A 15,307-nucleotide genomic window follows, 5' to 3' on the forward strand; every position below is an offset into this window, starting at 1 on the left:
AATTTTACCTCTCAAATCAGGTGACCCCCACCTCCTTCAATCCAAAATGTCCCCACTTCTTTTGAAGATGGATGGGTAATTTTTTTCATTGAAAGCAAGACAAATGAACAAGCTTTAAGATGATACCAATAACTCAATATGCCCAAAAATTTACGAGAGCCTGATTCCACCACGATGCCTCACAAATTTACTTTTTCATTCTCTGTTCCCGTTAAGCATCGAGAGGAGATGCAGTTTTCTATGTTAGGCCAGCTCTGCAGTAGTGATATTATATTTTCTCAGGGTTTCTTTGACACCCTCGGTCTACCTTTTGATTTTGCCAGGCCTTCCTCTTCCTTTATAGCATGAGTGCTTGGTGTTGTAGCACATCATTTATCATTAATTTAAGCACCAGAACAGGGTTTCCGTTTATCAATGAGGAAAAAAAACTTCCCTTTTTTTCTCTCCAAGTTTTCTCATGGATTTTGAAACCATTTTCAAGGTTAATTCTTTTACTTTTACAGGGTGACAGAGCTAGGAAGAAGAAATGCAAGATAAAAATTATAGTATGGCCATATTAATTATTATATATACTTAAACTTCCTTTCTATTGGGTGTCAAGGACAGAGCTTGCAGAATGAGCGTAACATTGTAAACAAAATGTTATTTTGAGAGGTCAACATAGGTATGTCATTGTTGAGTTAAGCAAAATGAATAACGACTGTATTTGAACCCGGGACCTTTGAATGAGAGGCCAACATCTTAACCTCTAGGCCACGAGAGCCCCCAAAAACGCTTTTCTACTTTTCCAGTCACATCCTATGTTCTTTGTTTTTTCTATTTGAATATGTCCCCGTGGTTTTATGCACCCCGCATAATTTAGCAAAATTTGATCATTTTTAGCATAATCTCTGATTATTTTCCGTTATCATCTTTGTTCAAATTAACAGAATCGCACAATTTAACATTTTTCGGCTCAGTTTGCATAATTTCAGAATTTTTTTTGCATAGAACCGCGGGGACAGTTGAAAGGCTTACAAAAACAACAGCAAACAAAAAGATCCTGTCGGCATTCAGCTGCAAAGACAATCAAAATAAAAAAAAGAGGTCACGAAAACACAGTAGTATACGAACCTCTTTCCTTTTGGCTTTCTCACTCTTCAGCTGCTGTTCCATCTCTTTCAGTCGTTTCTTCTGTTCCTTCTTCGCCATCTTCTCTTCCCAGCTTGACTTCCAGCTTTTCACATTCTTGATCTCCGAGTGTCTGCAGAGCATAAAATGAAAAGGAGATTAAACACAAATCGACTGCTTAGTCGAAGACTGTGCCAAGCGATTTTGAAAAGTGACGTACTATTATTTGTGAGGCGTGCTGACCAAATGAGTTACTTCTTGCATTCCACAAATGGAGATATTGGCCAAAAATCGACACTAGGGTCAAATTAGTAGATTTTCTATTGATGCCATATTTTACAAGTATGACATGCTTATTATTGTTTCATACTTATAAATTGTAAAAACTTCACCTATAAGTGTGATGTACCTATTTCCATAGAGCTCGAATCTAAGAAGTAACTCATTTTGTCAGCATGCTTCACATTTATTTATTATTTAGTAGAGGTTTTACGGTGCTCGCAACTACATGCTACATTTTAGGTACCCACCTATCGGCAAAAGCTTATATGGCATAGCCTACTTTTAAGTTGAAAAATGAAGTATTAAAAATAGGCTTTCCAGGTAAATTTTTACTTTCACCCCGGCACACAGATGCACTGCTTTAGGTGACAAACTGCAGTACTTTTTGCTACGGATCACACATTATACTACAGTTTAACATGGACAGTAGCTCGAATTTGTCGGGAACAGCTTCGGTTGTTCGAGGGACAAAATAAAGAAGAAATAAAAACGCGACTGCAGGCACAGTTCGACATATGCGTGATTTCGAATCTTCTGTGTTCGACCTAGATCTATTACTGTCAGAAATCATCAAAATTATATTCAAGAACCTGACTGCAAAACATCAAATTATGGGTCAAAACATCCCCCCCCTCCCCCCGAAATCCCCTCTTTGGTCCAAAGTGCAGAAATTACTAGAGAGTGACTAGTGTGATGTTGGGCCAAGTTCCATTAGAAACCATCGAATATTAAAACTATTAATTTGCAACCGAAATGAAGTCCACATTCGTGTTCAGTGCATCAATAGCCTAGATCTTTACAAAATTGACACATAGTCACATCACATAGTAGCTCAGTGTGAAACGGGAGGGAAAGTGAAAGAATATCGGCCTTCTGCATAGTGAAAAGGCCACCAGCTGATAGAAAAGATCCTAATCCATTTTAGAAGTATTTGCGAAATTTTAAGTTACATCTCCTAAATCAGGGGGCAAAAATACATGGAAAAGACCAAAAAAATCTAAATACTCCGACAGCTTTTTTACTCGACTAGCATATCATATAAATTTTGGGCACTCTTCGGGAGAAGTGGTCACGGCCTTACTCCATAAAAATGTATAGCTCTACACAACAATTGAAAACAAAAACGAAAGTCAAGTAAAAAAGCTGTCGGAGTATTTAGAATTTTTTGAGGCTTTTCCATGTATTTTTGCCCCCTGATTTAGGAAATGTAACTTAAAATTTCGCAAATACATCGAAAATGGATTTGGACCTTTTTGTATAAATTTACTGGTGGCCTTTTCACCCTGGCAACTCAGTCAGCTTTTCTACTCGACTTCTGGTTTTATTTCAGATTGGGTATTAATTTCTATGGAGTTAGACCGGGACCACTTCTCCTGAAGAGTGCCTGGATCTAGATCTAGTGCGATGCTATGCAATGCAACACAAGGGGAGGGGGGGGGGTGCTGGGAAGAGGCCGCGGCTGTCGGTTTTGAGTGATGATTTTTAAAAAAAATTACAGAAAAATTATAACACAAAACAAAATCAAATAAAAAATGTGGAAAGACAAATGGTGGTGGAAGTACTGATGATGCTGTAGTTGTGATGGAAAGATCCTGAGTTGTCGTTTACCGCGTACTTAGACACAGGTTGGGTAGATCTAATGAGAATGCAGTCTTTTGACTTTTGACACAATTACACAATCCTAATAGGCAATTCTAGAGTAATCATACCAGGTCGGGCAGCAGGGTTTTTTTTTTGTTTTCGGGCACCGGAGCACACAAAAATTATTTAAAATTTTGTTTTTAAATCTAACCCTAAAAGAGTGGCACACAAACTTAAAAAAGCAACCTCCCTTACTTTCGTTGACACTACAGCAACAGCGGCATTTTGCTAAAAACAGTCCTTAAGACAGCTTTTTCTTCATCAACTCAGCAAAACAGTGTGAAGCTCCTCCCCCAGAAGAGTTAAAACTGGTTGTGGCCTAGATTCTACGTTTTGTTAAACTCTGAAAGCTGGAGAGTTATTTAAATATGGGGCCCTATCAAGGATGAAAGAGAATTTGCAGTTCAGTCACGCCGTTTTTGCCCAAAGGGGAGGGGGGGAGGGTGCCCGGATTGTAACATAAAATCTGTAGTTTCATCCTTCGGGCTCATAAAATATTAAAAATATTATAATGCCAATGGTTATATGATAAAGAATCAGGAATTTGTGTATAATTTAAATATAGTAGAGTCCGATACAGTATAGCTCAGTCAGACACCAGTGTAGTAGAGTCAGATACCGGTGTGTAATACAGTCGGATACCAGTGTAGCAGAGTAAAGTCAGATACCACAGTAGTTAAGTGAGCCAGATACCAGTGTAGTAGAGTGGGTCAGATACATGATACTCATTAAAATAGCTATTAACTCTTATCCTGCATCTGTGCCCAGATGCGTATCTTATCAGCAACCGATTACGTCGGACGTGCCGGGCAGGCCGCCGGGGTCACTCAGTGTGTACTGTTGGTGTACAGCGCGCGCGCCGGGAAACGTGTGTTTTCGCCATGAATACAGCGAGAGTGTGTTAACCGATGATGAAAATAACCCTTTATCTTTCATAGCTTTCTATTTATAAAGTGTTACAAACACATGAATAACCCCCTCTCACAAGCTGATAAGACATTACGAGTAGTTACGCCCATTCGAATAACCTTTCTGGACGCTCTTGTTGTTATGAATGACCTGAGGTTCGAAAGGGCATAATTTAGGTCAATTTCCGAATGTTTTACACTCAAATTGTTCTTTGTACCTGCACAATGGTATACAAAACTATCGAAAAAGCTTATTTTTTATCAGGTAGTATCATTTCATACAAAATCAAGCTCATTTGAAATATTTTGTATAGAGAAGTGGAAGTCTTGTTTCCTGACTATCCTTTCGAGCTCCTCATGTCTAAGTGGGCCAATTTCTTCTATAATTTCATTGGACGAACATCTAGAGCTAATAACTTGGCATGTTTTGAAAGACACATGTGCCTCGTTTACGAACCAACGTAGGCCCAGGCGGTTCTAGAAGAAGGCCACAAACGCACACAAGCTCAAGCAGACTGACGCACACACACTTGACCTGCGTGAATGGGGATCTGACTCGGGACCCGAATGATACGTAAGACAATGCGCGCTGAGCCAGGGGCTACACTGATTCGGGACCAGAACGTAGGCGAGGTGCCGAAATAGGCTTATCGGGCGACATAAACCCGGCTACCGCAGGATGAGGGTTAAAGGGGAAGACCACTTTAGACAAACTATCATCTTGTCCAAGTGTTGATAACAAGCATTAAAAATCATGTTATTAAGCTTGCAAAGAAACAAATGTGATAATAATTGAAAATGACTGAATGTCAAAATACTATCCGAATCCATGAGAACATAAAAATAATGTGACTGAACACGTAAATAAATCTGGCGTCACTTTCACACCCAGTAAGGGCCTCAAATATATGCGAACAAGCTGAAACAGTACATTCCTGGGGTCATCCAATCACAGGGCTTCCTGTAGCAAGTTTCGGTTTATCTCTTGGGCAAGGCAGATAGGAAATTTAAATATAATATATTATAAAGCTTTAAAGTCGACAGGCCTATTTTCGTCCTAATTTTGACCAAACCGGTAATTTTACTCTAGGGAGGTCTAGTTCTAATTCTGGTTTTACGTAAAATCCCCCCCCACGACATTTAGATCTATATTCTTTACACTCACATAACTCACTTAAAAGCTGAGTCCGAAAAAAACATTTTTTTCAGATCCGAGTCCGAATAGATAAAACCCATATTTGGACTCGAGTCCGAATATATAGCTAAAAATTATATTCGGACTCAGGTCCAAATAAGAATAGCGAAGTGACTATTTCTCCGAACGTTCGGGAAAAAAAAGTTGGAACTCTTATTTCTCCGAACGGTTTCCGACCTCGAGATTTCTTGGTTATTTGCGAGATTTAGGCGTCATCTTTCATTCTGCCATGACTGGGAAGAAGCATTTTTTTTGCATCGAATTCAACTTCTAGAGCAAGAGATTTTTAAATGTCTAAATATTCAGATGCTTAAATTGTGGCTGGGGCAACGTTCTCGGACTAGATCTATACTTCATTTGAAATGCCTTCAAAAGGTATTGCGAGAAAACAAGACTGCTCGACCTTGGCAGTAACCTATTTTTCATTTAGTCCCCCAGCAAAAACAACTCCTTCATGCAAAAAAAATTCCCCCACTTCCATTCACACCTTACACATAGACACACAGAGATGCACACTCTCACACACGCACGCACACACATGGGCCACTCCATTCGCTTATAATTATCAACAAATTTTGAGAACGGAACTTGAGAACTATCGGTCCGGGTGTTGAACGTCACATACGCCTCAGTCCCCCCCCCCCGGCAACTGATCATTATTACAATAATAAGCTAGTCTTGACGTAGATCTACGTAATGAATTGTGCGCTGGTCTATGGAATCAAAAGTATGCTCGGCTCTACACAGCAACACAACTTTTTCTTGGTAAACAATCGAGATGACACAGGCACAGGCTTTTGTATTTGAACGAATCAGTCTCTTTTTTTACACAGCTCATATTTTAATAATATGCAGGTGCCAGGTGATCTGCTAATCTTCAATTTTACCTTTTCTACAACAAAGAAAGTGGGAAACATGGGGGGTGGGGGGCATCAATGAGGCGGCGGGCATCGGATCAGCAGACAAAGTGTGGGGGAAACTAAAAGAAGGGAAAGTAAAAAAAATACCAAACACAATAATAAAGAAGAGGCTTAGACCTAACCTTAACCCTGCCGCAAAACCTACCCCTAACCCTACCCTTACCCCTACCCCAAGCCCTCAATTCTGCTCTGTCTCATAGATATAATCTAGATCTAATCTAGTCTAGATCTAGATTCTAATTTTTGATCTCGATCTGAATCTGAGAAGTAGATTCTAGATCTAGAAGAATCACCTTTTCATTCGGACTGATTTCCACTTCCGACCGGATTTCGGTTGCCCTCTTGGAATTTCCTGATACATTTTCTTGACTGGGTCTACGTCAGTCGAGACAGAAGGGGAGTCTGTATGGTCCATTTGTATTATTTTGTACTCAAGTTTATGAATTCTCGAAGTGAAGGAAGAGTGAAGGCTACTTTCATTTCAGCCAGGTGTGCGACATAATAGGAAGAGTATAGAGTGAGAGTGACTTCCCTTATTTCTAACAGGAAGTGGGGAAACTGTAAGTACAAAATGAGACTGCAGACTGTGAGACGCCGCAAAGGAACAAATCGAAAGAAAAAGACGAGTTTTCTTCTCCAAGACACGAGAGAGAGAAAGAGAGAGAGAGAGAGAGAGAGAGAGAGAGAGAGAGAGAATTATATGAGAGAGAGACAGACAGACAGACTGCAGAGACAGGCAGACAGACAGGCAGACAGAGACATAGATGGACAGTCAAAGAGAGACAGAATTGATAAAATGATAGATGGCAATGGTGCTTGCAAATCTGTTTATTTCTAAAGAAATCAAAACTTTTACAGCAAACACACCAATGGAACTCAACTTGGACTCAAATACATATTTGGTCCAAGAGCCAAGAGTGCATTAAAAAAATTAAGTTTGCAGATGATCGATCAGATAACATATGATAAAGAAAGACCACGTTAGTGGGTAACATTTGTTCATTCATAACAAATAAATAAACAAAATCAATAAATTAATTAAATGGTCGCTTTTAAGGACAAGCGGGCTAACCCAGATTTCAAGGGTTTCTAGAAATATTGACCTACACCAAAAGTGGGCATTGCCCTACCTATAGAGGAGAAGTTTGGTTTCATTGGTGCGTATAATACATGTATAAGTGTCTGGTTGTAGAGAAAACTCTCCTTGTCTTTTAAACAGACTGAACAAAAGGGAAAAACAGTATTTTTCGGGATAGTCCCCTTGTGCTTAAAAGCGACCAAATAGACCGATAAATAAAACAATTCCAAGATAATTGAGCAAGAAATTTAGGCACCTCCTCTACACAATATGAATATGACCATGCGTACAAGATAAAGTCACTTGAAAAATGTAACATCGTGCAAAGTGTGAGCCAAACAAGACAACATCAAGAGGGAACATTATGGAACTCCTGCACAGACTCTCAACATGAGGGAATCTGAAAACCATTTAGCATAGGCCTAAACTATGTGTATATTATATATATTATATTTGTGAAAGATCGTCACTTTGATCGCCTAAAACTTCGGAACCACTTAACTTTCGAATTTGAAAAAAATGAATCATTTAAAGGGTGCACAGTATATTGAGGAGTCTGAAGTCACTGTAGTTTAATTTTCAGTTTTTCATTAGTTTCGTTTTGATCTAATCTTGGGAAAGTTCATCATCTAAGACGCCACAGTAAACAAGGGAGGCTTCCGTTCACAAGCAGTGCACACTGGTTCCACAATGACTTGACGATCGATTCTTTTGAGTTTGTTCATTGAACAGGTACCCAGCTAGTATATAATATTATAATATAGATCTAATTATAATATAAAGAGACATACAGACAGACAGATATGATAGGTAGGTCGGTAGGATAGACAGATAAATAAAAATAATATATGGTACAGCAAAAGGGAATCAAGAACATATCACTAGCCTGCTGTTTGAAACGTGAAGATTTAATAATAATTCTAGTTGGTTTACGCCCAATCAAGATTATTGTACTATTAAAACATATTAATACAATTAATTTAGGAGGCAGGCTGCAGCAACCCTGTCAGTCAGAGCCAGTCCAGGCCGAGAGGGATACAACATCCCAATGGACAAAGATGCTCTCGGTAATAAATCCTCCCCAAACACAAATCAAACTCATGTCGACAGCGTGGGATGATACAGCACCTCTGCTTAAAAGACACCAATATTCATTGTGCGCATCTTTCCTTCCCTGCTGCTCTTTAAAACCAAAGGTAGAAACACTGAGTACGAACAACTGAACTGTTGTCACAAAAAAAAGTCTTGATCATACTTGATGTGTAGTCAACAAATTACTTCTCAGCTTATTCAACAATATTTTGACCTCTGTGCAAGTCATATCTAGCATCATAAATGCTCTCGGCCTAAATTTTAATCCGGCTGAATTTTGAAGTCTTCACCTTTCTTGCAACCACCATGATAAATAAAAAAAGAAAACCGTTTACACATTAGCTGTACACTGAACTAAGACTAATCACACATTCTCTCAAAGCCTAGATAGAAAAATAAACAACACATCATGTCACATTATAATGAATATTAAGAAAAATGATTCATTCGTCTGTTACCAATGTAATAGCCTTTAGAACATGATATTAAAAATCAAAATAACCAAATCCAGTAAAAATGTTTTGTACTAATCCATGAATCATAGTAAAAAAAATTTCCTCTCATAAATTAACAAAAATCTGAATCATGAAAGAAATACAAATTAATATATAATAATCATGTACGGCTACTATCCTAATTGAAGACCAAAGACCCAAATCCGTCCGCACACTTTCACTGTTAGAGTTTGAAGTAAACAGACAGCAGTAAGTTGAACTTTAGAAATTCAATAAAAATTAAAGTTTTTCATCAGTATTTTAAGTTCAGAGTATACATGCAATAAATTAAGAGCTTTATATAATAACATCAATTTACAACACAAAGCCATCTTTCTTTTCCCAATATATAAACTAAAACTATGCAATTTTCATCAAGGGAATGCAGTAATCACTCTATATTTCTTGGTAATGCTTGGTGTATGTTGATATGTAATATAATATATTATATTAACAATGTTATGGGGATATAGTACAAGATTTAGTGACAATAAGAAAGAGAGTGAGAGAGAGAAAGAGGAGCAGTGTGTGACCTTATGCGTGTATGCGATGGGTGCTGTGTAAGTAATATGTTTTTGTACATCATGGGGTTTCTTTGTAAGGTAGAGTTTGCTTGGTGATACTGACTTGCAGGGCTCCCAATTACCCACAGATGTGCGTATATATTACACATAAAACCCACAGATTACCCCCTTTGAAGTTTTCTTGGTGGGCAAGCCTTACTCTTTAGAATATTGTTTCGGGGGTTTTCATACGCTTTTAAAACATAGGTAGTGTGCGTTTGGCAACATTGTTTTTCCCCTTCTCTATCCTGAAGCCGAGTCAACGATTTGACAACACACCCACACACATACACGGCAGTCACCTTTTGTCTATGTCAGACCATTAGGAGAAAATCAACTTTTCAGGATTAGTTTGTCAGACATGAACAGAAAAACAACAACAACCCTTTAAGTTACTAAAACCAGGGTATAAGTTTAAATAACCCTTAAGAAAGAAAACCAAAGGGTGAACGAGCCTCTTAAGTTTGGCTGAAAAGGGCAGCCCTGACATGACAGTATATTACGTTTATCACATTTTGTGATGCAGAAGTTCGTGAAAGCAACATTTAATCTATTATATATATATATAGATGATTAATCAGGTATACAGAAACTATTTATTACCTCCTATCATGACATATAGTGTATTTTGTGTCATCATGAATAGAAACAAGAGGTCTGGATTTAAAGCAGAGATCACAGGCAAATTCAAATGTTTATAAGTGTAAGTAAAAGAGTTAGCAACCCCCTTAAACAGGTCATATCAATCCCAAATGTACAGACTGACACACCAACTGGAACGTACGTATAAAGTATAAACAATCGAGAAGATGGCATCATGCAGAGGAGAGAAAGCCCTTTGGGTACCAAAAAAAATAGCAACAATATTTACTAAATATATTATAGGCTGCAAAGTCAGTTTTTCCCTCTTGGATTATTTGTTCTAGCAACAAAGTTTACAACAGAAAAACTGTTTGTAATGCAGCTCAGCAGCTCAAGATCACTCAAAACATTCACTAAATAAAATTAACATGTGCATCACAGTGACACAGTGTAATCACATGCATGAACATTCAAAATGCAACCAGTGATACCGTATGATATCCTGCTCTTCAAATTAAAAAAAACAACCTGCAAAGGAAGGGAGAGAGAAGACGGGCGGAAAGAAATTTGTGAAAAATGAACAATCAAGAAGAAAGGGAATGTAAACTCGGATCAGGAAGGAAAGAAAATAAAGAGTAATAGAAGACATGGGCTATAGAATGTTCGGATCAGGAAGGAAAGAAAATAAAGAGTAAGAGAAGACATGGGCTATAGAATGTTCGGATCAGGAAGGAAAGAAAATAAAGAGTAAGAGAAGACATGGGCTATAGAATGTTCACATTGCATCAAGTGACCTTTAAAACTTGATGCATACATGTACATCATGTCTGAAGAGCAAAAGATGTATCTCACTGTACATTGTAACACTTCACAAACACACAGGGGGTCCTCAGGAAGGACAAGCGAGATAAGACAGCACCAGAATGGTCCATTTAATAATTGGCATAGATCTCTGTGCTTATATTATATTAAAAATAAAACAAAAGGACAAGAAAAGACGATCTATGATCTTAACAGTCTAGAGATATGCTTTCTCTAATGACAAGCAAAGTCATTGTTACATAACATACATCTAATAATAACTGCCAACAGCAAATTAACTTTGCCATTCACCAACAAGGAGTTGTTGGGAAAATGTTTAAGGACTGTATGAAAGATTATGGACCACATGTTTGGTGTGTAGTGTCTCTTCATAAAGTCATATATAGCAACAGTTTTTTCTGTTCTATAAAAGCCATAATAGTAACAACTGCAAACAGCTACTACCAAACTTTGCCATTCATCAACATGGAGTACCATTCTTATGAATACGTAATAACATAATAGTAACAAGTGCAAACAGCAGCTAAAAATTTGCCGTTCACCATCAAGCAGTACCGTTCTTTATAAGCAGAGGCAAACATGTCTCACTCCTGAGTCTCACTTCCAGTCTGCGAACTTCTCTGTCGCTGCAGCTGTCTAATGTCCAGCTTCAGCTGTCTGATCTCCTCTGAGAGCTCGGCCTGAGCGTCGCGCACCTCAGTCACCTCTGCCTCACTTTTCTTGTTGGCTGCCGTCAGAGTCTGGGAAAGTTTCTCCATGGTGTTGCGAATGTCCGATTCCCGGGCAGGAGGAGAAAAAGACTGTACTCGCCGGTTGACATCTTCCATTCCCTGTTTCAGCTTGTCCACCTCCACAGCCAAAGTGGTGATAGACGTGTCAAGGGTCTTCCTGATCTCCTCGCTGATGTGTGTCATGGACTTTTCAATCACGGAACTCGTTCTGAGCATGGAGTCCTGCATGGCCTGTCCCACCCTTTCCAACACCTCCTGACGCATGGATTCCACCTTGGCCGTAATCAAACTGTCAATGTCATTTGGAATGCTCGCGATCACACTACTGGAGTTCTCCTGACCTTCACCTTGGCTGGGTTGAACTTCACCTTGGCCGAGTTGACCTTCACCTTGGCTGAGTTGACATTCATCTTGGATGGGCTGATCTTCGGCCAGTGTCAGCCCACAGGAAGCAGTTGTGGCCGATGTAACCAGCTGGCACTGCTGCAGGAGGCGGTTGATGTGAGTCTCGAGGGTGTCCAGACGATTGTTGATGGACACCAGCTGGGCCACGATCAGGCGAAGCAGCAGGTTGTTCTCCTCCGCGACACTGAGAGCTGGGTTATCCGATTTTTCCATGGCGCAATTTGGGTGCTGCCACCTACGTATAAAGAAGACAGTTTTAGCTTTAGTTTTCTCAGTCTCTCCAACCCCTGAAATTACATCTCATTGAATTTTTCAAAAAAAGGAAAACTTCATAAAAAGTTCATCCTGTTTGCTTTCATTCTTCATCATCAGAGCTTCATTCCTTTTCATCCAGGTTCCAAATTCTTTTAAGAGCGGTGGCTTATTCCTCCCCCCCCCCCCCATTCTGCATATTTATGGTACCTACTTATGATACGTTTACCAATGCAAATAGAGTTGATAGCAGCAGCAGCAGCAACAGCAACAGTATTTGTAGAAGTAAAAAAGAAAGAAGAAGAACAGGAAGAGAAGAAGCTAAAGGTTAGAGTAGAGGTGTTACAAGAGAGTAAAAAAACACAGCAAAGAAGGAGAAGAGATCAGGACAATAGCTGTTCGATAAGAAAGAAGGAGCAAAACACACCAACTAGAGCACCCACCCATACCCAAATCCGGTCACTTACGTAAAGTAAAAAAGATTCTATTTTTTTTATAGATCTTGCAGCATTTGGACAGACACGCTTTTACTATAACAATGGTCCAACCATCACACAATCCTAAAACAAACAGACAAGAATGAAAAAAAAAAAAAAAAGCAAGAAAATGCGAAACAGCATCCAGCATAGCCAATTGATTCTATGAGACTCAAGATATTGTCTTATCCCCAGATCTCTTTAATAATTTAGGTCTATACCGCCAATTATACACGCAATACTGTGTAAATTCAACAATCTCCGAGAAGTTGAGGTACCTAGGTAGGCAGCCACAAACAACTTGTGGTACAGTCTTGATATTTTATGATGAGTCCAAGCTCCAGGAGATTCTCACTAGAAGAGCGACATAGGAAAGCGAATTTAAGAGCTTCTATCACTTGAATTTTATGAAATGACTATTTCTCCGAAAGCTCGGGAAAATAAACTTGACCTCTATTTCTCTGAACGGTTTCCGTTCTCGAGATTTTTAGGTTATTTGCGAGGGTTCGGCGTCATCTTTCATTCTGCCATTCTGCGAAGACTAGGAAGAAGCATTTTTTTTTGCATCGAATTCAATTTCTAGAGCTAGAGATTTTTAAATGTCTGATATTCACATGTATAATAATTCAATTGTGGTTCAGGCAACATTCCTGGACTATACTTCATTTGAAAAGCCTTCAAAAGGTACTGCGAGAAAACAAGACTGCTTTACTTTGGCAATAACATATAATTTAACATTTAGTCTCCCCTAAAGCAAAGCAAAAACTAAAATCCTTCATGTAAACGAAAAAAATCCCTTCACACTCCCCATCCCCCCAATGCATTCACACCTTTTTACACACACACACACACATGCGGCTAAACGTAGAACGACGCACCTGCCTGATCGGCGGCTAATTTTAGTAATGTGATGTCATCGCATCCTGGGATACCCACAGACTATTTTCAGAATTAGAAGGCCTTGTGGATACCAAAGATTGTGTAGTAGAGAACCTTCTATATATGGCGTGGAACGACATGTTGGATCAGTGGCTTGACTTTGACGTATTATCCGTATTGATGCATTTCGCACTACAAAATTTCCCACTTGCTGCTAACTGCAGCCCGTCAGCCATGCTCTACTGATTGGTTACAAGGTTTCAGGTATGTTAGTGTAAAGTCTAACATTTCGGAAATCCGGTAGTGATGCTTGAAATTGAAACCCGATAAATGCAAAGACAATCTAATCGAGCGGAAATTGCCGTAAAAATGCTAGAAGATTACCCACCCCCCCCTCCCCCGCGGGCGCGATAAACAATGCACAGAAGAGATTTATAATAAGCAGCAGAATCATCAGAGCACAGCATCATACTTTTATGCATGATACTACATCGGTATTCCTGGAAAAACATCGCACCAAAGCGTGATGTCATCAAAGATTCTCTACACGATTTTTGGTGACAGGCGGTTGGCTATATTTAGATGTAGTCACGTGATCGGAGGGGTATCCCGGTCTGACGTCACACAAGATGGCCACCATACCTAAAAATAGTTTGCGTCATTTTACGTTTTGTCGCATGTCACACACACACACACGCATACACACACACACACACACGCGCTTCTCCATTCCCAAATAACCAACGAATCTTGAGAACGTAAACCGCTAGGAGAAATAGGGTCAAGCAAGTTTAATTTCCCGAGCGTTCTGAGAAAAAGAGCCGCCCAGCCTAAATTTTAACTCAACGATCAAACCGATGTTTACAGCCACAGGTGTGTGTAAGAGTAAAAATAATGAATTGTGTGTACATGATAGAAAATCGTTACAATACCACAAGATTGTTGTCGTAACTTGCTTCCTTAACGCAAGGACTTCCGTTCAAAGAGTGAGTGACCACAGCAACGATTAGTCATCCCTAACATTTTTACCGACTTACCTCACCCTGACCCTAACTCTAGCTCAAACCCAAACTCCCTTCTATTTAATAGTGGTCACTCGTTGCAGAACTGCTCTCTTCAGTACAATACAATTGCTGAAAATCAATTGGGAAAGACGACAAAGGGGCTCATGCAACAGTCGACAACGGGAACAAAAAGAAATGTACAAGTTACGAAAGAAGGAAGATTTTCTGAAAAGGCGTGAGAAGGGCAGCAGCCTCCCATTCTGTACTCTTCATGGACAAGCAAGTCGAAAGAGTTTAACGTTAGAATCTATATCTAACCTTACCGATTGCTTTTATAATAGATACGCTTCTGAATAGGCCTATCCAAATGTGAGAAAAAAGGTTCGTGTTTTCCTATCTTTCTTTCTCTCTCACTCTCCTGTACCAAGAATTTGAGGCTGTGGTTCCAAGATTTCAAGGATTTCTAATCTTCCACGGTCTACGGAGCAATACACTTCCGTTTTCAAACAAGCCGACGCCTCTCATTCTATTTTTAACTTGGGGTTTCCCCAACCGTCTTTCTGTGGTGGATTCGTGCAATCAGAGAGTAATAAATTTAATAACTATTACGTTTACTTTTAGTACCGTCGGCGACTTTCGTCACCAGGCGCAGTATGCGCTCATTACAACTGGCGACTTCAGTCGTCGACTCGACCAGGCACACTCGACATAATTAAACATAGGCCTATAAACAAAGAACGGAGCCATGCGTGTACTGAAGTAAATTGAATTTTTAAAGCGTGTTTCTTGGGCTGAGAAGGTATTTTTTTTAGTTTAAAAAATATACCACGGCTTCAAATAATTTATAGATAAAATTCATTATGTGGAAACTGT

At 39.2% G+C, this 15,307-nt stretch overlaps 1 protein-coding gene across 2 annotated transcripts; it reads right to left on the bottom strand.

The window, feature by feature from the left end:
* Nucleotides 1–7,732: 7,732 nt before the first annotated feature.
* Nucleotides 7,733–14,964, bottom strand: LOC101854136. Of its 2 annotated transcripts, none has more exons than XM_005112592.3 (2): nt 14,758–14,964; nt 7,733–12,058 (listed from the first exon to the last, which is right to left on the bottom strand). In XM_005112592.3, exon 2 carries the CDS (start codon nt 12,034–12,036, stop codon nt 11,272–11,274), a length of 765 nt encoding a protein of 254 aa, XP_005112649.1. In that variant the 5' UTR covers nt 12,037–12,058; nt 14,758–14,964; the 3' UTR covers nt 7,733–11,271. The 2 variants fall into 2 exon arrangements, with proteins under 2 accessions (XP_005112649.1, XP_005112650.1); XM_005112593.3 differs by having other exon boundaries at nt 14,859–14,957.
* Nucleotides 14,965–15,307: the final 343 nt, after the last annotated feature.

The sequence above is a fragment of the Aplysia californica genome, unplaced genomic scaffold (genome assembly GCF_000002075.1).
Source record: "Aplysia californica isolate F4 #8 unplaced genomic scaffold, AplCal3.0 scaffold01329, whole genome shotgun sequence".
NCBI lineage: Eukaryota > Metazoa > Mollusca > Gastropoda > Aplysiida > Aplysiidae > Aplysia > Aplysia californica.